The 26,152-nt window shown below is 47.7% G+C and overlaps 1 protein-coding gene across 1 annotated transcript in view; it reads left to right on the top strand.

The window, feature by feature from the left end:
• Positions 1 to 13,760: 13,760 nt before the first annotated feature.
• The window catches only part of ESRRB (estrogen-related receptor beta), a 129,592-nt gene continuing 117,200 nt past the window's right edge, over positions 13,761 to 26,152 (top strand). Inside the window, exon 1 of the mRNA XM_011988304.1 lies at positions 13,761 to 13,941. Within this exon, the coding sequence (XP_011843694.1) occupies positions 13,892 to 13,941 (50 nt within the window). The 5' untranslated portion in view covers positions 13,761 to 13,891. The remainder of the gene's footprint in view (positions 13,942 to 26,152) is intronic.

Below are 26,152 nucleotides of genomic sequence, written 5' to 3'. Positions count from 1 at the left end.
CCTTTGACACAGCACTGGAGCCTCCAAAGGGGATGTTATTCTAGGCATGGGTCTAATTTGTGGTCATGACACTTCTTTATTTATTTGATTCCTTTAGAGAACAACTGATTTTAGAGATACTGTTTTGATTTCCAACACATGCTCCAGGGAGACCTGGGGTGCCATAAAGATGTTTCCTGGGCTTCCTGGGGGTGGGGGTGAAGGACTGAGTGGGAATGGGGTGATCCCTTCTTCCTGCTTGCCTACTCTAGAGCAGCTAGGCTTTTTGCTGCTTTCTGTAGCAGGTTTCCATGTGCAGTTTCAACTGAAGAATGACTACTCGGGGCTCTTTTTTTAACGTTTGAGAGCCATTGCTTTAAGATGATGCTTTTGAGACCCGTTAGGCAAAAACATTTCTGTTTGTGGGTGAGTCACTCTCCCACAGCAGCCAAGTGGCTGGTCATTTGCGGAGTTGTTGAGGAACTAAGTCTGCATAAAGACCCATCCTCTACCCTATCCTTTGATGGTGAGAGCAAGAAGTGCATCTCCTTGGTTGAATGGCTGGGTTGAGAATCCAAGGAATGAGAGGAAATGTGCATTGGTTGATGTTGGAAGAAACAGGAAATAAAACCACCTATTTGGTCTCATTATGGCCTTTCAAACTGGAAGGGAAAGGAATATGGTGTAACAAGCCCTCTTTATTTTGCTAAGGAATTTATTTTACCTCCAAAAGGGACCTCCTAATTTCTTGGGTGTGTTTGCAGAAATCCTTCAAGTGCACCTAGCCAGCTTCAGAACTGCTGCCCATTTGGACTTGCTCCAACCAAGCAAATTGGCCCTCATGGGGAAATTTTGCTTGGCAGCGGACGGTCTTCCTTTTCGTCACCTCCTCCTTCTTCTTCCGGCTGCCCTTCATCTTCTCCAAGTCATAGAAAGTTAAAATGGACCCTTTGGCATCATTCCATAAAATCAATTGGTTTCTGCCCCAATGTTATATTCCTTTCCTCATTTTCTCCATTCAGCACTGAGAGCACACCTCATTTCAATTGGAAAGAACTTTTCTATTAGGAATAGACACGTCTTGCTAAATACATGGACAGTGGGGAGAGGGCTGGCCCACACTGGCCTCCCAAAAGGCATTGTTCCTAAAGTCCTCTTATCCATCAGTTGGTTGGACCTATGCACGTATTTCCCCAGTTATCTACTGTGCTTAGGTTTCCAGGCCTGCTCACAAACGCCCTTTCCTTAGTGACAGCATGCTGCACTGGGATGGACTCTGTTGAACTGACGTAGTAGAATGGACAGAGAGTACAGGTTTGGGGCAAGCTAGACTTGGGTTCTAATCCCAGACCGTTTTCTGGCCTTGAGCATCTTACCTCCAGAGCTTCAGTTTTCTCCTCAGTAAACAAAAGGAGAGTGATGATGCCCAGCTCAGATGAGAGGTGGGCTTGACTTCCCTGCAATGAAACCAAGTGGCAGAACACAGCCAGGTGCCCAGCACAGAGTAGGTGTGCAGCAACTGCCAGCTTCCTCTCTGCTTCCTGCTGCCCCTGGTCATTGAGACTGAGATTGATGCTCTAGTTGGCTTACTCCACAGGTGTAGTGAAGACGGGGCCAAAAGTGAAAATGCCATCATTTTTACAGTGATTGTCCAAAAGAGAGGAACCAACCACATGATTGAATAAGAAATACAGTTTCTGTCTTTATTGCTGGTATTTGATAAAAGGCAGAATGATTCGATTAGAGAAAGGTAGAGTAGACGGGCAAATGATGAGGATGCTGAGGGGTTTCTGGACCCTTTCAGGGGTTTAGTGATGGTTATTACTGATCTGTTTGGGGATGTATTCTCTTAAAAATGTCCTAAGGGGCTGGGTGCAGTGGCTCACACCTGCAATCCCAGCACTTTGGGAGGCCGAGATGGGTGGATCACCTGAAATCAGGAGTTCAAGACCAGCCTGGCCAACACTGTGAAACTCCATCTCTACTAAAAAAAAATGCAAAAATTAGCGAGGTGTGGTGGTGTATGCCTGTAATCCCAGCTACTTGGGAGGCTGAGGTGGGAAAATTGCTTGACTCTGGGAGGCAGAGCTTGCAGTGAGGTGAGATTACACCACTGCACTCCAACCTGGGCAACAGAGCGAGATCCTGTCTCAAAAAAAAAAAAAAAAAAGCCCTAAGGACATGTGGACAGTTGCCTTTTTCTGTTTCTCAGAATCACCAACCCAACTAGGGTGCAGGAAGAGACAAAGAATAACTGGGGAAAAGGAGAGTAGCAGGGCGTGGCTGGGAGGGACCTCAAGCATGTGACATCAAGATTGGATCATTTTGAGCAACTGCCCTTCTCTACACAACAAAATTATTCTTGGTAACAATCATGTAGTAATAATAGTCGTTAACTTTCCTGATCTGTCCATTAATTTAAAAACAAACCATGGGCTGTTCAAAATGAAGAATACATTTCTATTTTAAAGGTATTATTTAAATTCATTGAAATTTGTCATGTATGAACTAATATCTGATCCTACCAAGAATTACATCTCATAGTTCAGGCTTTGTTCCATTATTCTCAATTTTAAATGCAAACAAAAATTCCAAGTGGTCACGGAATAACCAGAGTGAAGTAACTTGAGTTCTTCGTTTTTAGAATCACTGTGCTAAGGCTGGCATGGTGGCTCACGCCTGTCATCCCAGCACTGTGGGAGGCCTAGGTGGGTGGATTACTTGAGTCCAGGAGTTCAAGGCCAGCCTTGGCAACAAAGTGAGACCCCTGTCTCTACAAAGAATAAAAATATTAATTGGATATGGTGGCGCATACCTGTGGTCCCAGCTACATGGGAGGCTGAGGTGGGAAGATCGCTTGAGCCCAGGAGGTTGAGGCTCCCGTGAGATGTGTTCACACCACTGCACAATAGTCTGGGTGACAGAGCAAGACCCTGTCTCCAAAACAAACAAATAAACAACCAAAGAAGCTCCCCAAAATGAATCACTGTTTATTCTGAATCTATTGTTTGGACACAGGGGTATGTAGCACTTCAGGGGCTGAGACACAAAGTGTGCCTAAGTGAGCTTGAACCATTCTGAACCATTAGGAATTTGCTCTGGAAACATTTGTGTAGTGTGTGTGTGTCTGACTTTATAACTTCCAGGTGGAATGCAATTTCTATTAAATAATAGGTAACAAAAACTTGCTAATTTGAAGCTTACATATATTATTAAAACTCAACAGCAACTGCAAAAATTGTTCAGAACTTAGACCAACGAAAGGTTTTCTTGGGGAGGAGTGTTTTATCGTTGACATCGTTTTGACAAGCTGGAGCAAGATGATAATTAAAAACATTCTGACTTTTAGTTTAAGTATTGCTTTTCCATTCTGGACAGAAAATGCCTCTCTTATTGCTTGCTGACATGGCGGTCTCCTTCCACCACCCTGCACACGGTACACCTCAAGGAGTAGCAGACTATTGGTTGCCAACTCAAGAGCCATTCCTGCTTCCGCTTACAACAGAAGTGGATTTGCTTGTTATTAAATGTCAGTGTTCTCAGGAAAGGCAACCCTCTCCCCTACCTTCAGGGAGTGATCCTATGTTAAACCAGTCATGGCGGTCCATTTCTCCTTTGATACAGTGACTGGTTTGGGGTGAACACGTGACTGGATTCTGGCCAATAGAAAGTGAAGATAAGTTGCTGGGGTGGGGAAGAGAAGCTCCTGTTTTCCTTCAGATTAAATTCAAATCAAAACACAGAAATAAACAAAAAACAAACTAGAGAAATAAGGAGTGACATTCCCCTCAACACGAACACACAAATACATTCACCTCTTTCCTGGATTTGGATACAGCTGGGTGAGGAAGTAGGATGCTCAGGCCCACAAAAGCTCCTTCAACAATGGGAGAATAAGTTGAAGGTGAAAACCAATATGTTAAGGACGCAGAAGAAAAAAAAATGAAATTACCTGCCTCTGGAAAATTTGCTGTGTGATATAATAGACTCTTACCCTTTAAGCTACTGTCACTTGACTCTACCGTTGCTTGAAGACAAAAACAACTTAGAGCTATTGTTGGATGTGTGTGCACGTGGAGGAGAGATGGTCGCCCAAGGAAGTAGCAGACTCTGTGTGGGGAAAACCAGGGCAAAGAAAGAGTACAATATGTACTTGGCCTCCCACATGTGGTGGGAGGAGAGCAAGCCAGTGGAGAAGGGATACTGGGCCAGATGGTTCTACTGCTTGGCTTTAGTTGACACCACTGACCTGAACATCCTGGCAGCTGAACCAGAACTAGAGTGCTGAAGTAGGCGGGTGGGCGGATGGTGCAGGGCGGGGCCTGTGTAGGCCTCTGCAAAACAGTGAGTCTGAAACTGGGTGCTGACTACCGATGGTCATCCATCAATCACTGTACTCACTACGCGCCCCCTCCCTAACCAAGGAGGCGGGTAGTAAATAATACAATAATTAAATGGAAAGAAAGTCAGTGGCCCTAAGCGATTTGCTGACTGGCTGTTTGACTTAGCCCTTGTTGTCTAGAAAACAGAGCCCTGGGGCAAGAATTAAGTTACTGGTACTTCATTTGGGAGATGCAAGCCCAGGAAATGGAGGTGGTGGCAAAAGGGAAGTGAGGCGAGGAGAGATGCCAGGCAGTGAGACGTGACGATGTGTGCTGTGCTGGCCACCACTGTATTCAGCCTCAGAGACTTAGCAGGTTGCATGCCTTTTCTGGAAGGCTTATTAAGAAAAAAAAAATGGCTGGGCACAGTAGAGGCTCATGCCTGTAATCCCAGTACTTTGGGGAGGCCAAGGTGGTAGGATCACTTGAGCACAGGAGTTCAAGACTACCCTGGGCAACATAATGAGACCCCGTCTCCACAAAAAATTTTTAAAAATTAGCTGGGTGTGGTGGCACACACCTGTAGTCCCAGCTCTCCAGGAGGCTGAGGCAGGAGGATCCCTTGAGCCTGGGAAGTCAAGGCTGCAGTGAGCCGTGATCATGCTACTGCACTCCAGTCTGGGCGACAGGGGGCGATCCTGTCTTGGAAAAAAAAAAATTTCACCCCACGAAGCAGTGCACAGAGAGGGAGAAAGAGGGAGAAATTTGGGGAGCTGCCCTCCTGAACTTCTGGGTGCCATCATGTGGCTTCTCAGCAAGCCAGATCTTAGGCACTGGGAGTGGAAGTGAGATTTCACCCTGAGAGGGAAGCTGATTAAGAGAGACAAAAAAAGAAGGCAGTCCAGGGAAACCGAGCCAACAGCTTGTGTGTGGTACAGGGTCGACACCTAAATATTTGCTCTTCCATGGGCAGGGACAACCCATCCCTCCTTGTCCCACGTTTCTCCCCCTCCTTGTGGTGCTCAGACACCCTGCAGAAGGCCTTTGACCCCCTCCACCTTTCTTAAGTCCTTTCCACATCACCCTTCCAGTTTGCTTTTTTTTTTTTTTTTTTTTTTTTTTTGAGACAGAGTCTCACTCTGTCACCCAGACCTGAGTGCAGTGGTGCGATCTCGGCTCACTGAAGCCCCCGCCTCCTGGGTTCAAGCGATTCTCTTGCCTCAGCCTCCTGAGTAGCTGGGACTACAGGTGCGTGCCACCATGCCTGGCTAATTTTTTTTTTTTTTTTTTTTTTTTTTGTATTTTTAGTACAGACAGGGTTTCACCATGTTAACCAGGATGGTCTCAATCTCCTGACCTTGTGATCTGCCCGCCTCAGCCTCCCAAAGTGCTGGGATTACAGGCATGAGCCACCGAGCCCGGCCCCAGTATGCTTTCAAAGCAAGTGCCTCAGAGCTGAGTGTAAAAGTCCCTCTGTGTCTTCAGGAAGGGAGAGTAAAGAGGAATTATTGCTGCTCCCTGCTCTGCTGGGCTTGGTAGAATTACCCCAAAGCAGTGTTTATCATGCCATGAAGCTGGATGCCCGTGTTTAATGTGCTATCTGTTCTGACCCCAGGTGTCTCTCTGCATCACTGCTCTCCAACCAGCGATCCTACAGTCTGTGGCTCAGTTGAGGGTCATTGCTGACAAGTGTATTACTGGTGTTTATCCATATATCCATATTAAATCTTGTAGCAGTGACTGCCTTTTACCCATTTTTCTAAACTCTCTGATTCCTCTGTACTTTCCCTTCCTGCTTAGTCTTGTCCTTCTTGGAAAGGCAAACCCTCCTAAGTAAAGAATTCTGTTGAAGCTTGGTATTCCCAATTGTTTATGAAGAATAAAGATGTTACGGATGGCCGTGCTATGAAGCTCGAGCCTTCATGAAGAATTGTACTGTCCCATTCATAATTACATCATTCGGAGAGGCGGGGAGTTCACCAATGGGACTGCTTTCATTACAGTATACGTCTGTGAAGGTAATGGTCAGCCAGCACTGTTCTCATGTAAAAACACAGTTAAAAGTTGTCATCTTGGCTGTACATGGTGGCTCACGCTTGTAATCTCAGCACTTTGGGAGGCTGAGGTGGGCAGATCACCTGAGGTCAGGAGTTTGAGACCAGCCTGGCCAACGTGGTGAAGTCCTGTCTCTACCTAAAATACAAAAACTAGCTGGGCACAGTGGTGCGTGCCTGTAATCCCAGCTACCCGGGAGGCTGAGGCAGGAGAATCGCTTGAACCAGGGAGTTGGAGGTTGCAGTGAGCCGAGATGGTGCCACTGTACTCCGGCCTGGCAACATCTCAAAAAAAAAAAAAAAAAAAAAAAAGGCTGTCATCTTAACCATGTTTTATATAGGTCTACACTTTAGAAAACACTGATCTTTGATTTTTCTTTTCTTTGAGTTTGTTTGTTTGTTTGAGACAAGATCTAGCTCTGTTGCCCAGGCTGGAGGGCAGTGGCATGATCTTGGCTCACTGCAACCTTTGCCTCCCAGGCTCAAGCAATTCTTCTGCCTCAGCCTCCCTAGTAGCTGGCACTACAGGCGCCTACCACGGCGTGTGGCCAGTTTTTATATTTTCTGTAAAGACAGGGTCTTGCCGTGTTGCCCAGGCTGGTCTCAAACTCCTGAGCTCAGGTGATCCACCTGTTTCGGCCTCCCAAAATGCTGGGATTACAGGCAGGAGCCACCACGCCTGGCCTTGACATTTGATTTTTCCTAAAACCTGGAAGCATTTGCTGGTTTTTTTTTCTCTCCACAAAACATTTTACTAGAGCAAAAATAAAATGCTTTTTTTTCCAAAAACTAATTGGGTACAATGAAGTTCTACCTTAATTGAGCCATTAGGAAATAAAAATACCTTTGAATGTCCCCAGTGCTTAATTTTCTGTCATTCATACTAGGCAGACAGGCTCTGTCAACATGTTTCTTTGTTTGTACTTAACAACAATACAAGTGTGTGTGCTGCTTTAGAATTAATTTTCCAAAAGTTTCCCATATTTTATGGTTTCTCTAAAATAGTTTTCTTTTAGAATAGACAAGCAAATGGAGGCATAATGTGTGAGTCTGCAAAGAAATTATTTATTCTTTCTGTGGCCGTTGCTGACCATGGGATTTCTGCAGTTAAAACTATCATCAGCCAAAGAGAACTTTTTCTTCTACCAGTGATGAGAACCTAGAAACAAATTGCTTATATTACTGTTTGTAATCAACTATGTATTCTCAAATTATGCTCAAATTGTTGCCAAAACTGGGCGTGGTGGGTCACATCTGTAATCCCAGCACTTTGGGAGGCTGAGAAGGATGGATTACCTGAGGTCAGGAGTTCGAGACCAGCCTGGGCAACATGGCAAAACCCCATCCCTGCTAAGAAAAAACACAACAGTTAGCCAGGTATGGTGGTGGGCGCCTATAATCCCAGACACTTAGGTGGCTGAGGCAGGAGAATTACTTGAACTCAGAGGTTGCAGTGAACTGAGATCGCGCCACTGTACTTCAGTCTGGGCGACAAGAGTGAAACTCTGTCTCAAAAAAAAAAAAAAAATTGTTGCCAAAGTCACAAGAAACTAGATGATAATGTAATATGTGATGTGAACAAAAATAAGGTCAAGTTTCTTTGTTGTAAGACAAAACCCCACGATCCACTGTAATGGAAAATATTTAATGAGACAGATCATTCATTCAGTCAATAGCTAGTCGTTCAATGCCTCTTTGCTACCAGGTACTATCGAGGTATGGTATTCTTTCTCTCCCTCTGGTCTCCTTTCTCCTCCTCCTTCATTTTCTCTTTGTGCTTCTCCTACTCGTCTTTTTCTCCCTTAGAAATCTGGCAGGGGATAAAGCTATTACAGTCATAATGTGCTCCTATTCTCCTGGTAGTTGGGAGGAAAAGAAGATTTTTGTTTCTATGGAGAGACAAATCTCACTTTCCTCATCCTCCAACCTGCCTGCTCATTGCAGCTGCCATCTTGCATAGGGCGCATGGGAAGAAGGAATCTATGGTAAAGAGAGAACTTTAATATATTAGTCAGCTGTGTTGGTGAGAATGGATCTTGAGGCTCAGAAAAAAGAAAAAATAATGGAGCTTTGAAATATCTGGAAGTTATTCCAAGACCCCTGGTAGGGATTTCAGATAACGAAATGGATGACGCTGGTGGTGGGAGGGCACCCAAGCGTTTATCCGCTTAAGATGCCCCCTTCATATTTTATCCTTGGTGTCATGGCAGCAGTGCTAATAGGACATGAGCCTTCTTGCCCCAATAATGGCCCATTACGGCTTCAGGAAAAGCCATCATGTTTCCGCAGCATTTATCTGTCAGCAGGAGACTATTATGAGAGCACAAACTCACATTGTATTAGCGTTATCAGTTAATTATGATCCTTGGGACCAGTGCCAGCCAATGGGCTAGCAGTCTGCTGACCATCACTCAGGGATATAACTCCACACCCCCAAATTCAAGCATGTGAGAAGACAGCAGGTCCGCAGAGACGTTTGGTCAGGGACATTTCCCCTGGCCAGGAGCCCACGGGCACTGTCCTCAGAGATGCGCAGGTTAGGCTCGCCGTCTAGGCCAGGCCCACCTTAGTCATTGTGGACTGGCAATGGAAGCTCTTCCTGGACACACCTGCCCCAGCCCTCACCCTGGGGTGGAACAGAAATGAGCGTGGCTTGCAACTCAGACCATTCCACGGAGGCATCCTCCCCTTCCTGGGCTGGTGGTAAGAAGTGGCTACACACTGTGGGTGTTTCTGAAGGCATCATTCCCACCTGGAAACTTGGTTTCAGGAAAACGGGGACGGGTGAGGGATGGGGATGGCATAAACATGCAGTTAGCATTCCCACACTCACTGGATTTAGAGAGCATGTGGCAAATTATCAAAAAATGCCTGTTGGGTCTTGTCTTTTAGTGAGGAAGCCGTCAAGCCCTCTGCTCTCCTGGGGACCAAGCTGGCTCCACCAGATTCTGCTAAGTTGCCTAGCTTGAAAGGTGGAAGAAGTATCCTCCTGTTGTTGGTCTTAGGAGAGCATAGGGCAGGGAGGGGATTTGAGGACCTGAGAGACACTGCTTGCTGCTGCCTCATTTGTGCAAAAATGGCTGGTGTCCAGGGAGACTGCCTCTAGAGAGGGAAGACACTACAAAGACTGGGTTCTGTTAAGACGAGATTTTCTCCCGACCTCTGGCAAGAGTTGCTATGCTGGGTTAGCCTGCGTGTATCATGATGAGACTGCTAGACTGCTCTAGTCACCCCCTGAGATCTAGTCCCTAGAGTAGGATGGCATACCCTGAGGACTTAGGCATGCTGGGGTGGGAAAGGGTAGGTGGTCAGTGGAGACCTGTGTTTGTCTAGATCTCTGACATACTCAGTGCTTTTTGTACCCAGGGAAATAGAGGCATGGGGGACAGAGTGGGCTAGGCTGTATGTGAATATTTTTCCTAATTATCTGCCACCTGGAGCATTGCTCACTGTAGGACAGCAGCCTATGACATCGGCATCCACCAACCAGTGCTTCCTTTTTACCTCCCAGGAAACCACTGGGAGGAGGGTGAGGACACAGAAGCCTGGGTTCCCTCTGTCCACCAGGCGAAGAGTGTGTGGAGTGTGTTGTATTGGACAGTTCTCATTTGTCTTCATATTTCTTAGGAAAGAGCTCAAACTCAGGGAAGGAGGGAGTAGGAAAAGCAGAGTGGCAGGGCATGGTGGCTCATGTCTATAATTCCAGCACTTTGGGAGGCTGATGCAGGCAGATCACAAGAGGCCAGGAGTTCTAGATCAGCCTGGGCAACATGGTGAAACTCTGTCTCTACTAAAAAATGCAAAAACTAGCCAGGCGTGCTGGTGGGTGCCTGTAGTCCCACCTACTGGGGAGGCTGAGGTAAGAAGATGGCTTGAGCCCAGGAAGCAGAGGTTGCAATGTGCTGAGATCATGCCCCTGCACTCTAGCCTGGGCAACAGAGCTGGACCTTGTCTCAAAAAGAAAGAAAGAAAGGAAAGCAAAGGGACTTGTCTTTTAAGATTTAGGAATTGAATAAGTAGAAACTCAGTGACCACAGATGGCATGCTTTGCCAGATATTCTCTGTGTGACCTTGGGCAGGTCACTTCACCACACAGGGAAATTTACAAATTTCCTTTGTCAAATCTGATGATGGTTCTAAATGGTTTTCTGAGTCCCTCCTAGCTGTAAGGTGCTATGAATGTAATGAATATCAATTTAAAGGCATTTGTCACAAAAACAACATGAGCTGCTGTCATCTTACATCCCCCACACTTACTGCATCTAATAGCTTTTGTCTACTTTCCTTTTGGCTGACTTGCCCACCTGGGGGTATAAGTACTGGGGTGGAAGGTAGTGAAGGGATGGCTTAGAGCTCTTGCTGGGCGTGGATTACAAACAGCTCCTGCTCTAGGTGAGCAGTAAACTAAATCATGATTGGTTGACTGCATTTTAGGCTTGAAGAAAGCCAAGAACGCTGCCCACCCCACTCCACCCCTGCACAGCCTGTTTTCTGGAGAAGAGATGACTTTGGCAAGGTCACACGGAGGAGTCAGGACCGGATCCCAGAGTTCTTTACTGTCCCACACTGCTGCCTCTCCAGTCAGAGGCATGGAGCCTGACCCCGGCTTTGGGGAGGAATCCATCCTCTGTGAGTGGGCTGAGGGCAGAGCAGGGAAAATGTGGGCCCCATGCACAGTGTGGGACCCAGGCAGGTTTGTCGGGAGAATCACAGGAGGAGCCTGGGCCTGCCAAGTTGGATCATGCCACTGGGGTATCCCGGTGGCTGACCCTCATCTCTCCTCTTGCAGAGTCAGGAAGGAAATGAGAAAGAGCTTGCCCCAGGGCTCTGTGAGAGAAGGCTCAGGCAGAGGAAGGCTGAGAAGGCCTAGGTCTCCAGGAGCTCACTTCCGCCTGGAGGACAATCAGCTAGTGCCCAGAGATGAGGCCCAGATCACCTTCATGCCTGGACCTTAGAGGCAGAGATATTGTATGCAAGCATTAGCCTAGTGTTTTAACCAATGCAGACCCCAATTTCTCCTCATGTGCTCCCAGCGGCTTTGAATCCATTGCTTTGGGCTGTGACGTGGTCTTTCTTTTCAGGCTGTGGAGAGGACTTTATTTTTACCAAGTGTGTTTTGTTTCCAGTTAAAAACGGTGCACCCACACAGAGTAAGGAGCCAAGGGGCCCCCAAACCCATCAGTGCCTCACCTTCTTCCTGGGCAGTGGCCTGTCACTCAGCAGGCTGTGGCACCCCAGTCCAAACTCCTACAGGTTAGCCATTCATTCAGCAAAATCTTCGTCAAGCAACTGTGATGTACCAGGCACCTTTAGATGCTGGGGATTCTCTGGTGAACAAAAAGAGACATGGTCCCTACTCCCATGGAACTTACAGTCTAGTGAGGGAAGGGTGGAGGAGGGAAGGGCCACTCATGCCAGTACACAGACAATTGTAAACTGTGATGAACTACCCAAAGCAAAGCGAACCACAGAAGGTTCTAGCACGATATGGAAGGTGGGGCCTTCTCGGTGGCAGGTGTAAAGACTGGGGCCCAGAGGAAGGGCAGCAGGGACTGTGGAGAGGAACACAGGGACCTGCAGGAACCTGTCATAGGATGCCTTCCTTGGAGGTCAAGGACTGGGGCCTGTTTCCTAATTGCAGCAACAAGACATTGGATGTGCATTTTACAAAGCACTCCTTGGTTGCTGTGTGCCTGGAGAATGGATTTCAGCGGGGCAGAAAGGTTGCAGAGAAACCAGCCACTGAGGACTTGGTGAGAGATGATGGTCATGCAGAAGCTAGGCTCAAGGGAAGCATCTCTGCACCCCTCTTTCTGTCTCTGATGAAGTACCTATGTGATTTTTAAAAATCGGAGGCTGCTGAGGGGCTACTGACAAAGGAGACATCTTCATCCATCTCTCTGTGAGATGCCTTCCTGAGCCTTGTGCCCAGAGAATCCCACTCGTCCCTCCACTTCAGCACTTATGAAAAATCTCAGCTGTGTTTCCCAACCTGCACAAGCACATTTATCCAAGTCAAAAATCATCTGCGATCCTTCTGCCCACTCTCCCAGCCCCGGCCCAGGCGGCTGGCCCCTCCTGGGGTTTCTCACAACCCTCCCTGCTTTTATTCCTGAAGTGCTTGAACATTGCCTGCAGTTACACTCCATTTAGACATTATTTTGATGATAAAATTATGTCTCCCCCCTACTGCTCATTGTCTTCTGCAGAATATAGGAGAATAAGGTGATAGTCTCTCCTAAGGGCTTTTCCCCCCTTTTAAATAATTCTATACCTGCTCCTCTCCCCACACTCATTTGAATCATCAAATTGATTATTATCCCTGTGGCTGGTGCATCTCAAAAGATGAAAAACCCCAGAAGCAGGGCTGGGGCATAACTTACAGCTCATTTTGGTACAGTGGCATCCCATAATATTCAGGTTCACTGAGGGAGCAGCTGACGGGGATGCAGGTGCATTTGTAGCTGGGGATTCAGGTGTGTATTTCAAAGTGTGTACTTGTGCCTTGGAGTGGATGTGGCGGGTAAGTTGATCATTTTCACCACGATGGTATCTTCCTAAGCAGACAGAAATTTATTTGCTCATGTCTGTGTCCTGGGTACATTTCAGAGAGCTGCCAATGACTACAGCGTCACTTCATACATCGAGAGAACGTTTTATAGATGCGCACCCTGCATCTAGCCGTATGAGAGTGGTGCAGAACTGACTGGCCCAGGTGATAAGAACTGGGAAGGGACTCTGTTTCTCTCCTGCCTTCTTGCTGTGCCTCACCTGCTGGCCTGACCCTTTGCACTTTTGCACACACAGCGCAGGGTTTGAGGCTGCCTCTTCTCTTTGGTGCGTGGGTGGAGAAATGTGACTCATTTTTAATTTGGAAAACAAATCCATTCCAGAAAGGCTGAGAGGTGAGTTTGCTAAGACCTGCCAGTTAAAAGATGGGATGGGGTGGCTGGGGGGTATGTAAGCAGCAAATCTCCCCCCATCCTGAGACCCACCTGGCAGTTGGACATTCCCCCCCCTCCCTGCCCCTCGCCTTGAACTGCGAGAAGGCAGACCTTGGGGCTCTAACACCCACTACTCCTACTGCTCAGGAGGTGGGGACCTTGCGCGCTGAGCGTCTTATTCCATTGAAGTCTCTCTGGCTCACCCCCCTCCCCCCACCCCGGCTTGATTCTGTCACTTTAAGTCCAGCCCCTGAGAGATAGCCAATAGGAGCCAAATCATACATCAGTCTCCCAGCCTTAAAGCTACAGTAGGGTTAGTGGGCTCCAAGTCTCTGGTGCCCCAGCCTCCTCCACGGCTTCTCATCCCCTCTGCCCGCTCGCTCCGGAGCGTGCGGATGAGTGGGAGCGCCAGGCTCTGCGCGCACGGGTCTCTGCCTCCCTCTCCCCGGCCGGAGCCGCGTCCTCCCACTCTGCGTTCTCGCGCTCACTGTGCCCTGCCCGGGCTCGCACCTTGCCCGTGCCCTTCACTCGCTCTTCCGCGTGATTTCCCCGCCGCCTTTCTCTACCAACTGGGAATGCTAAAACGGGACTGATGGACGTGTCCGAACTCTGCATCCCGGACCCCCTCGGCTACCACAACCAGTAGGTGCCCTGCTTCTCGGTCTGTCTGTCCTTCTGCCCGTCCGGCAGTCTCTGTCCTGGGGATGGCCGTTCCTTTTCTGCACATTGTTGTGTAAAAGTGGAAGGGACTTCGGGGGGGCACTTGGGGGACGAAGGAGGGTAAAAGCCGCACACTTCTGGGTTTCTTTCTAGGGCATAAACCCGCCTCTAACTTTTTCCCGCACCCCCTTTTACAAATCCACTTTCGGGCAAGAGTGGCGCTTTCTCATGCACTTTCTCCTTTTCTCTCTCCTCTCTGATCTTGCTCCGGGGTGAGAAAATATTTGAGTTTTTGTGGAATGGAGCAAGAAGGGAAGAAGAAGCCCAGAACAGGTGCAGGGATGTGGTTGCAAGGATGTCCTGTCCCGTCGGGGGAAGCCTTCCCGCGGGTGCTTTGTTTTATTATTTCCATCCTGGAGACCAAAAATGATCCCGGCAAGAGAGAGAAAATCGAACGTGCCGCGGCGGTTTGGAAACTGCAGGCGGCCAGTGCCGCTCTCGCCTCGCGGTCCCCGTGGGGCGTCCGGAGGGTGCGCACGTGGCGCGGCGGATCCAGGGCGCCAGGGGGATGCGGACCCAGCGCTGCGTAGTAGGCAAAGTTCGCTCGCGGCTTTGGGGGAGGCTGCGCCCAGCGGAACAGACGGGCACGATTTCCCTGCTCCGAGGCGGCTTTGCGCTCGCGGTGCCAGAGCTTGGGGTTATCCGAACCGCGTAGGCGCGGACGGCTGCCGGGGCTGCGAGAAGCGACTCTCAGGAACCGCGGGTCCCCAACCCCGGGGCAGCGCGCCAAGAGCGCAGAGTAGGAAAGTGAATTGATTGCCCAAGCAGCGGGTGGTCAACCCGCGTGTCCTGTCCGGGCTCTCGGGGGTCCCACTCTGTCCACCTACGGTTTCCCTCCCGGCCCCGTCCACCGTCGCCGCCGCCTCACCTGCTCGGGTACCTGCCCCGGTCTCCTCTTGGGCACTGCGCACCCCACGGCGCCCCCGGCGGGTGTCCCGGAGGCAGGGTGTGTGCCTGTGCAAAGTGGTCCCTCGGAAGGCTTAATAATAATAATAATTAATAAAACTCTAGGTTCTCACGGACAGCTTTTCTGCTTAACTTTGTGCTCGTCTTCCTCTTTTTTTCTGAGGCAAACTAAACTCTCTAAGTCAGCGTTTCTCCAGTTCCACCGTGCTTTCACGTGTGTACCACTCGCTCTCCCCTTCCCCCAAAGAACCACGACTACATCTCTAAAATACATACTCTGGATAATGTGGGGTCCCAGGAAGTACCTAACCCCTCTCCTGGCTGCACGGAGCACCTCCACCACGGTGCACCCCGCTTGAGAGAGAGGGCAGCTGTCCACAGCAGGGCTTGTGTTGTTGACCAGACTGTTCCTGCTTCTAATTTGGGGATTTTTCCCACTCCACCCTCGGGCAGAGAGCCCTTTAGATGCCCCCAGAATGTCCGCAGAAGGCGCTGGACTGGGAGAGGAATCTTTAATAATAATGGATTCCGATTTCCATCAGCTTGAAAAGTGGCTTTCACTCCTTTTAAAGGTTAGATTCCAGCTGGGGTGGGGATGGGGTGGGAGAACCTGAGGTTAGTGAGGTTGTGGACAGTTTTGGTGCTTGTGGAGTATTTCCTTACATAAAATGATCAAGTATGACAAATATTGGATATTTAAATTATTAAGGCTCCCTCTCTCCAGAGGTGACTTCTTTAGTTGAGCACAAAATACGTATGTGTTTGTCCCTGGCTCAAGTCATAGTCAATAAATATGAAAATTCGTATGAAGAAAGTCCATTCTTTGATTGTGTTTACCAGGAAAGCAAGGAGTGAGATGGAGGCTTTAACAGCTGGGTAATTCATCGAGTTGACGGCAGCCCTGACTGGAGTTTGAGGAGAAATATGGGCAAAAAGGCAATGTAAGGGAAGCGGCAGAAGGAAGTGAGGAAGCCGAGGTCCTGGGGGTCTGGGAAAGGTTTGAGATGGAAATCATTTATAAACTAAGCTTGACATTTATAAATTAAGCTTGGTTTAGATCCCCAACCCTTCCTGGTTTCTTCGCAAAGAATTAGCTTCTCACTCCATGGGGTGCAGGAAAAGCCAAAAATACACCTGCCATCTCCACCCAGGAACTGAGCACCCCTGTGAGATGTCATTTCTCAAAGCCCAGGACCCACTGGGCGGCAGCCCAGGCATTGGTGAGCTGGCCTCATACATATATGTGCCGCCTGGGGAGGGTCCGCATGTGCTGTGGTGCAGAGGGGCATCATTTCAAGGACGAGCTTGTGGAGGTCTGGGGCTGGTGTCTGGAGGGACATCTTTCTGACCTCTACCCCACAGCTTTGTGACATAGCTTTAGAGCCATAGGTAGCAAAGTAACAGAGCGGGGGACTGGATTCTTTGGTTTGGTAGAAGGATAGTAGGACAAAGCCATTCATTATAGTGCCGGCGTTTCTAAGGGAACATACAGTGAGTGGGTTCGGGTACGCTCTGCTCACAATTTTGACCCCTGTGGATTGGTTGACATTCCCGGACTTGAGAAAACCCAAGGGCATAGGGACTAGAGTTGAGGGAGGAGGAACTCTGTGGTCCTCCCTTTGCTTCTAACACACAGAGAGCATTTGTTAATGCTGTAGTGTCATTCTCACTTTCCCAGGTGAGAAATGAACACACACACACACAGAAACATACATACCTTCCTACCTTGCTCTCCTTCATTTTCATTTTCCTGTAGCTAATCCTGTAGGTGACTCCATTACCCTTTCTAATCAATATTTTATGTACATATATGATCACCCAGAGTGGGAGGCAGCGTGCTCGCCTGTGTGTGCCTGTGTACAAATGGGTCCATGACTGGACCAACTGGAGACCCACCGCACACAGCCCAGAGAGCCAGGGGGCTGTCTTCCCCACCATCCGATGACCACTTCGCTGTTGTTAAAGAAACAAAGAACAAATTGTCCTGAAGGTAAAATATGTGAGTTCACACGTAGGAAAAATGCCACATGGTAATTCAGAGTCGGTGACCCGGAGAAAAACAAAGGGGGAAATTAATTTTTAATGGTACATTTAAAAATAAATCAGAGTGAGGACATTAGTCTCAGTTTTCTAAGGGAGGGGCTCTAGGAAATAAACCTTTATGTGCCTGTCACCCTTCTGGAGGTGTGCGCTGCCGTGGAAGAGGATGGGTGATAGGAGGTGGGAGGCGTTCAGGCCTGAAGGCGATAAACTGGGAGGAGACATTAGGTCAATGTTGGAGGGCCCTGGTCCCGGGTAAGGCTCTTTCCAGCTCAGTGAGATCCTGACATCACTGGAAATTTCCTCTTGGAGTTTGTTACTTCCCCCAACCCTTTTCATTTTAGAAACAATCCTTTATTTTGCTGATAATGAGGATATATGAAAAAGATCTGTTTCTTAAAACAAACAAAAACAAAAACAAAAAAAAAAAACACAAAGAAATAACCTGGCCACCAAACAGGAACCTTTTTATTCTATTGATTTGGAGTAATCAATAAATATTCCATTTAGTCTGGGAGAGGAGGGGCAGAGGGGACTTTCGGGGAAAGCACTTCGAAGGAGGTGGCGGTGACAGAGATTTCATGTCACACTCTGCCTTCTCAGAGCACCCCCGGCCCTAGCTCGGGGGCCCTTATAACTTTGTCCTGCATGCGCTCCATTAATATTCCTGATAATTGGACATTTTGCCAAGTGGTTTTTAAAGATAATCTAAACTCATTGAGAAAGTTTATCCCCTTCCTCGGCCCTCTGCTGAATGCCTTTTTTCTTTTGAGCAAAGATCTGCCTACCTCTGATGGGCCAGAGGAAGGATGCGTGTGACAGAGAGACATTGAGGGAGTGTGTGAATTGGGGGTGGGTGGTGGAGTTGACCGTGAATGAGTAGGATTCAGAAGGAGACAGAATTCGAAGATGGTAGACAAGCAAGAAACAGGATGCTTTTGGCCTGGCTCTGCAGCGCCCTTCTCTAGAACTTGTCTTCCCAGTTCCTTTAAGTGACTTCTTCAAAATGATTAAAATTCTTTCTGGTTCCAAATTTAAGGGAAGAGATGGCAGATATTTAGACCATAATGTCCTCCTTCAAAGTAAAGCCCACACCACACCTTGATTGCCTCCATTCTGGTGTCCCCCAACACCTACAGGCCATCGTCAGGTCTCTGTCCATTTCTCTCTTAAGTGACACCCTCGAAATGCTCTTCCTGCTGAGCAGGAGCTCTGCCCGGAATTAGCGAGGACGCTGCACAGCTCCCCTGGGAGCTTCTGTCATAGAGTCTGGTGGCTCTTGACTGAATGTTACTGGGGTGGGGAGCCCCAGCTTGACTCGAATGCTCAACTTCTGGGGTCCTCTAGTGACACTACAGCCCCTAGAGGTGCTACCAGTGTAGCGTCTAAGGAAGGACCCCAGGAAGCCAGGAGGGTACAAGCTGAGAATGGGCTGTAACTAGCCAAATCTGGTCCGGAATCTTCCTGAACATCCTGCCTGTTTGCCCTTGAAGCCTTTCGTTGATTTCTAGAGATAAATCAAAGAACTTTTTAGCATGTATGCACTGGTGACCCCTGATTGGGCTCTGTCTCTGGTGAGTCTGCCCTTCCTCAGCCCCAGCGGCCTTAGACCTCTGGGGACAGTCACAGACATGGTCTTCCCTCGGAGGAGGGGCCCATAGGCTTTGGGTGGCCCTGGTGTCCCCTGGCATGGGTGGGGTGGGATTATATCCTGGTAGCCCCGTCGGCTGGTGTGGCTTCGTCCCTGTGCGGGGAGGTTGTGGTGTTTATAATTGCAAATGTAATTAGCAGACCAGCTCTGGGGGACTGGGAGGCTCAACTTCTCTGCACATCACGGTGACCCCTGTAATGGCTGGCCCGGCAGATTAACCCTCACCGGGCCAGCCTGCTTCCTGCCACTGGTGAGGCTGCTGACCTTCTCTGATAATGGCAGGGCTGTCCTGGGACCACACAACTTCCTCGGAGGGGTTGTCAGGGCAATGACTGGGAGAGGTCCGTAGTTGGGAGGTGTTTTTTCTTCCCTAGGGCACTGGGCTGGTGACCCTCGCCTCTTGAGACACCGTCACCTTGGGCAGCAGGCTGTGCTGGGCCATTTCTTCCCTCGCGTTCCTGGCCACACGGGAAGGATGTGATGGAAGGACTTCGAGTGCATGCTGGTCATTTCTGTGGCTCTAAAGGGACTCATTGTGACTTCCATCTGGTGCTTCTGGGCTCAGCGGGCAGTAGCTTGTACTCACCCACCTCATCAGCTTCTTCTCAGAGCCAGCTTTGGGCAGGTGACTGTTCACTGGCTCCTGGACTCTGAGCAGGTGTTCCACAGAGCTGAACTGCTTCGGTGGTCCCACTCAGAGTCGTGAGGGAAGCTGGTCATAGGAGAGCACAGGCTCAATTTGTTTCTAGGAACAGAGACCTCCCCAGTTAACCATCTAACAAAAAGACATCAAAACACCAGACAAGTGGGGAACATGGAGCTGCATGGTCTTTTCCCTCCCTCCTATGAGTGTGCTTGTATTTGCCTCTCTAGGGTGCCCTTCTGTACTGATCAGGATTAAAATCATCAAGGGTCCTAACAGGACCTTTCTTTATAAGTCATTGCTTAACAGAGTGTCAAGTCCTTCTGTGCTGCCAATAAAGCCCCTGTTGTAGAGGATGTTTCTGAACCTCGAAACATCAAAAGCCGTGTCCACCCCTAAGAGACTTTCCACCATGGGAAACCTGTGTGTGCACATGTGTGAGTGTGTTCCGGTGGGTAGTCCCCTTTTAGATGGGGTGACAGTGGACAGGGGGCTCTGCTATTTAAACATGTTCCTGCTTCCTGCTATACCCCTTGCCTGGGCTGAGGTCTGGCTGTGACCACATTCCAGCAGGGGCTGCCGTGCCTTGGGATTGGTTCATCCATGGTGCAAAGGGGACTACAGGGGCACCTGCTAGGTGGCTGTCCCTCTGGTTTGCCCAGAGGATTTCAGTCTTAAGAGCCTCTCTGCAATTTTCTGGCCTGGGTAGGGCTGGGGCAGACCCCAGAGAGGGAGAGAAGGGAGTCCTGCCCTTCTCCAGGATAGCAGATGGCCACACTCAAAGGAGCATTTGGGCCATTCTGTTCCAGGTTCCCGACTTCCCCTTCTCTCCAGCCATTGACAGGCTGTAGCTTAAAGAGTCAACTGTTTTCTTAAATCAAGGAAAATCATACTGGTTAATCAGCCCATGGGACGTTTACTATGGAGTCGGACTAGGTGGAAATAAATTATTGGCTAAATGTTTTAAATTCAGAATTGTCTGAGTTTGAGTTAAAATTGTATAAATCTAAAACAAAAGTTTTCCTGGGACTTAGAGATAGAATTTTTTCGTCTTCATTTTGCTGTGCTTTTAAACCTATACACATTTCGGTCTAAAAGTTTCTTTTTTTAAAAAAAAGTCTTTCTTTTGTTCCTTAGGACTTTAAAATATTCTGTTCAATATTGTCATTCAGAGTCCCCAGGACTAAACCTTTTCAGGGAATGGTTTTCTGGAAAATGTTATTTTATTTCTCAAAGTCATTTCATTCAGAGGTCAAAAGGCAGTTAAACAAACTCCAACAAGCCTTTGTTTTTATCTTCTGATTTCAAATGTGATCAATTTTTATTGAAAATCATATCAGAGACCTCTCCTACCAATTATAGTGGCAGCCAGCCTCATGCCTGACCATCGGTGTTTACTAACTTCCTGCATTTAAATTGTCCGAATGTGAAGTGTCCAACTGAATTCAATCTTTTCTATCAAGGAAACGATGAGTTTAAAAACCCCAAATACCGAATGTGGCTTTAATTTGGCTCTTTTATTTTTAATGGCTTGAATTGACTTGAGTTCATAAATTAGTTTTTTTTGTTTTATTCTTTTTGTTTATTCATTTTGAAATTTTTATTGTATTTATGTTTTTGGCATTTTCGTCTGGCTTATGCTTTAAAAATGGTGCCTGATAAAGGGTTTTTGAGCATCACTGGCCTTTTCATGTGTTCTTGGTTTCTGAAGGGCAAAGAACAAGGAAATACAGGTGTAAGGAAATGCTATAGGAGAGGATGGGAGGGGTGAAGAAGGGTGATCTTTTAGATGAGATTTCTCTCGTGTTTTACAATTTAGCATTTTCCTTTGTCTTCATGTTTTCCCTCTATTTTTATTCCAACTTGCTGTAGTTTGCCCTTGTCCTTTTATCCCTCCTCGACTGTTTTGGAGGAAGGAGTGTAGGTGTGTGGTCTGCCTGAGTGTGAGTGTGAGTGTGTGTGTGTGCTGGGGGGGTGGGGCTGGCTGAGCTGTTCAGAGGTGTGGAGCATGATTAGTTGGGTAAAGTTCCAAAGCAGAATGCCTATAATTGGCCCCTCTGTTCTGATTCTGCCATCAATACCTTTATCCATGGTCGCTGGCTGGCTCACGTTTTGGTGGAAAAAACAAGAAGGGTATAGACCTGCTGTTTAAAAGCAAATTTCAGGTGGTCTGTTTGTTACCTGAGGAGCGTGGTGATAGGGGCTGCAGGTATGGGTGAGGATATGAAGAAGCACTAAATTTTATTCAAAATCGATTTTTAAATCCCCCCCTCATGTCACCGCCTACGCTTGGAACCCGAGTTTGGGATCTTGATGATGCACAGTAAATGAGCTGTTGTATGCTTTTGTTTTTGTCTTCCTAATCAATCAGCAAAAAACATTTCCTTTTGATGGTGAAACAGGAGTTCAGCATGCAGAGTGCAGTATTTATCCTCTTCCTTTTAGCTTCACTCTTTGTCATTTGTCTCTTGGGTGTGTTGACATTGTCTACCTAAGCAGTCAAGCTAACAAGCTTTGGCAGAAAGAACGCTGCTTTTACAGAAATAGTAGCAATTTTAATGTGATGGTTATAATAATTATGATTACAGTAATCACAGCTTGTACCTTTTTCTTCCCAAAAATCGCAAAGCAATTCTCATAACCATTTTTCTCATAGTAGCTGGATGAGGGTGGCCGTTTCTTGCTCCCAAACATAAATATCTTCGTGCAAACATAAGCATGCAAAGGCTGCAGGTTTGCATGTCTGAATTCACCCATGAGCAAAAACTCTCTGGTCTCTGAATATGAACAGGCAGGTAGAGGAGAATACGGTGTTAACCCCTGGCCCCCCTGAGAAATGCTGGGTACTTTGCCTTTGAACGAAGACGGGAGAAATGTTTCTTGTTAGTGATGCTGTGCCAAGTTTGACCCTACTACCGCCAGCTTCTGTGCCCCGTGCCATGCTCTGCCTCCCAGTTTCCCCTTGCTTCTTGGTTCCCCTGGCTGCGTTCTCATGAGAGGTTTGCAGACCAAAGGCACAGAGCAGACAAGGGGGGTTATGACTTGGCGCATATGAGTATCTGGGAGAAGAACTGTGTGAAGAGAGAGGCAAAGTCACCTCTCCACCCTTGATCGCCTTCTTGGCCATTTGGCTTCTATGAGGCCGTTGTCCCTCAACCTGCACTCTGGAGGTGATTAGAGGGAGGTCGTCAGGGAACTGACCTCTCTGAATTTCCGTGACCCTTCTTGTGATGCTTCGTGGCGACTCCCAGACCTGAAGCCTGCTCACCTACAGACCATGCTTATCTGTGCGTTACTTTCGAATCTGACAATGCTTTTATTTCCTCTCTCGTTTCCTTTTTTGTATATGTATCGTGGAACGAGGAAGCAGCTCTGCTTCACCTAATATTCCAGGGTCCCCTAGCTGTCTGTATTTTTTTTCCACCTTAGTGTTCTTACTCATGTTCTTACTCAATTCTTTTCCTCAGGAAAAAAAAACCAACCAAACCCCAAAGCTTTGGATTATTAATTGATTATTAACTGATTTAACAAACAAAACATTCCACCCCCAAGGAATGCAAGCAAGACTCTGGCTGTGCTGCTCAGGTGGAGATCTGCTTTCCCCCTCAATGGGTGAGAAATTTTATAGCTTCAATTCCCTTGTTGGACCCTGAGTAAAAAATTAATTCATGAATAATAAAAACCAATCAGTCTTGTTGAGTTTAAGAAGGATTAGGAGAAAGGGTGTTTTTTTCTTACAGAGAACATTTGGAATCTGTGTGTCACTGTCACCGAGAGTTTGGGGGTGGCTTGAGGGGTGCGTTTATACACGGCAAATGAGCTATTGATTATCCCGAGTATAACGCATCTTCCTCAGTTTTAAGGCCAACTTACTGCTGACTGTTACGGGGTTCCCACCCACTGCTCTCCCACCATCCCGTATTCCAAGCCAGTGATAATTCACTGAAATTAAGACAGTTTCCTGTGTAAGCGGCATATAACCAAATAGCAACCAACCTGGCTTTGCATTATGAATACGGCCATTTGTTGATGGGATGGAGTCCTTCTTGGTTTCCCTCCCCTTTCTTTCTCAGGAAGCAATTGGCCAGAAATTTACATGCTTTTCCCAGAACTACAGAAATTAGATGTGTAGATTCTCTTTTCAGTTTCCACTAATAGTATCTACTTCCCAGGGTTGTTTTGAAGATTTAGTCAGAGGACGAGCACCAGGCACATAGTAGGTGTGCATGTTATTAATTTTTTGATGTTATCTTTGGGGCGTTACTTTTCATTCATTTGACATAATCTCACAATTATAGTCTTCCCTAGCAGTGAGACTGGGTGCTTTAATTGACTACTTTGTTTAATGTGATCAATATGACTTGCGTGTCAACATATAACACAAGGGGATTAAAAAAGGAATTACAATTTGGGGTGGAGAGGATGAATAGGAAATTTTCCTCTGAATGAATCCCTGTATTTTCAGTAGGACTGTCCATTAAAATACAGGATACCCAGTTAAATATGAATTTTAGATAAACGCTGGTATCTTTTTTCGTATAAGTAAATCCCATGCAATACTTTTTAAATCTGGCAATGCTACCTACCCATGACTGTTTTTCTTAAATTAGTCTGATAAGAAACACATTGCCCTTATTTTTTTTTCTGCTTTTGACCAAGCCCTGAAGATTGATTCTATGTTCAGTTTTTTATTTTTTTATTTTTATTTATTTATTTTATTTATTTATTTATTTTTGAGACAGAGTCTCACTCTGTCGCCCAGGCTGGAGTGCAGTGACATGATCTCGGCTCACTGCAACCTCTGCCTCCCGGGTTCAAGCGATTCTTCTGCCTCAGCCTCCTGAGTAGCTGGGACTACAGGTGTGCATCACCACACCTGGCTAAGTTTTTTGTATTTTTAGTACAGACGGGGTTTCACCATGTTGGCCAGGCTGGTCTCAAACTCCTGACTTCAGGTGATCTGCCTGTCTTTGCCTCCAAATGACCATCTTTAACATGTTACCAATATGAACGTGTTAGGCTGGCCATGCCCTTAGATAAGGCAGTGGGTAAGTTCCGTCATCCAGATATATTGATAGAGTTACAATGAAGTAAATACATCTACTGAATGAGGTCTCCTAACAGCACCCAGGGCTATTGAATTTTGCCTTAGGGAGAAACAGGGTAAGTCAAGTTTTTTTGGGAACCTGTCTGGGCCTGATGTTTGCCTGACAAAGAAACTGGAAGTCACCCTTACCTCACCTTGGAGGCCAAAGCAGCAGCTCTCTCTACCTCCCCACACAAGGACCGGAGGCTGACCCTTGGGAGAGTCTCCCAGGAGGCTGAGGGGAAGCAGCCCAAGTCAATGTTAGGTGGTGGAGCAGGGAGGATTAGGACTCCAAACCTGAAGCAGAGCTAGTTGAGAGCATGGATGAACCGGGGCTCGCCAACAGGGTACCAGCGGACCCCAGCTTCCCCTCATTCAACTCTCAGAACAGCACAGTCGCACAGTTCTGGTAAACATAACCATTGTTTTAAGCCTGGTGCCCTCACGGCCCAGGGTACGGGGAATGGAAGAGCTCTAGAGCCCCCTACAGGCACTGACTGGCACTGCACCCCATGGGTGACAGTTCCGTAACAGAGCCCTCCCTTGGTGGGAAGTTGCAGGGAGAATCCCAGGGGGTGAGCCTTCAGAAGCGCAGGAGTGAGCTCAGGACCCTGGCTTTAGAAAGCAGCTGTGGTTCTCATCTTTCCGAGCCCTGCTCCATGCAATTTAGCACTGCAGCTGCCTTGTAGTGTGGTATTCCTCCCAAGCCCCAGCACGCACACATGCACACCTACGCACAACACACTCGCTGCCTCTGTGGCTTGCCTGACCTCCAGATGGACTGGAAAGTGCTCAGGTCTCATTCGGTCTGTAGAATGCCCTCCAGCTGCTGAATATGCAGAAGCCGTGCAGCCAGCATGATTCTCAGAGCCGGATACTGGTGTTCAGATGCTCTTCTCCAAGCCACCTAATTCTCTGGGGGATCATTTTAGGATTTGATGTAAGAAAAGTGTCTGAGGGTGGATAGGAGAGCTAAATATAAAGTGTAAGGCCAGAGATGGGCGATTGTAATAGTAATAGTTGTAGTAATTGACATTTATTGAGTATTTACTGTGTGTCAGGCTTTGTCCTAAGAATATTTCATGTGTGAAATCATCACTTCCTCACAACAATCCTAGGAAGTAGGTATTATTACCATCCCCCATTTCACAGGTAAAGAAACTGAGGTGCAGAGACATTAAGTCATTTGCCCAAGGTCACACAACTGACAAAGCTGGGATTTGCACAGAGGCAGTCTGGCTGTGTGCCTGCACTCCTCACCCCCATATTATATGTCGCTCATTGCATCTAGAATTTCAGCTTCCTAATTCCTGTCTTCAGAATGCCCCATCTAACACTGTGTGGATCTAACACTTGGGCAAAGTTTGAGGTGGGGGTGGAGGGGGAAAAGACCAAGACCCATGTCTTGGTTCTAAAAAAAACAAGGTGGAAGAATCGCTGCACAGAGTTGGACCTCTCATCCCCCAGTTCAGCTTCCATCCTTGTCCTAGGCACAGGAGAAAGCTGTAGAAAGGAACTTTTGGTCTTACTGACATCATCCTCCAAGGGCCCATGCCCAGCCTCTGGAGGCCACCCAGTGATCTGATCCTGTTCACGCCTCTCCTGGAGTCTATCATAAACATATTTTGAAGCCGACTTCCCTCTTCTCAGCCTGCATTTTCTCCTGTTCCATGCCTTCCCACCATTCTCTTATCGCCCATTCTCCAACGACTCCCAAGTCTGAGACTCAGTGCCCTACCTTGGTGCCTGTCTTGGATTCCTGCAGGCACCACACAGCAGCACGTGCAAAGTCCCGCAGGCACCACAC

This window comes from Mandrillus leucophaeus, unplaced genomic scaffold (genome assembly GCF_000951045.1).
Source record: "Mandrillus leucophaeus isolate KB7577 unplaced genomic scaffold, Mleu.le_1.0 Scaffold326, whole genome shotgun sequence".
NCBI classification, from domain to species: Eukaryota; Metazoa; Chordata; class Mammalia; order Primates; family Cercopithecidae; genus Mandrillus; species Mandrillus leucophaeus.
Note: the sequence above shows the minus strand (reverse complement) of the source record. Positions and strands in the feature narration are given on the sequence as shown.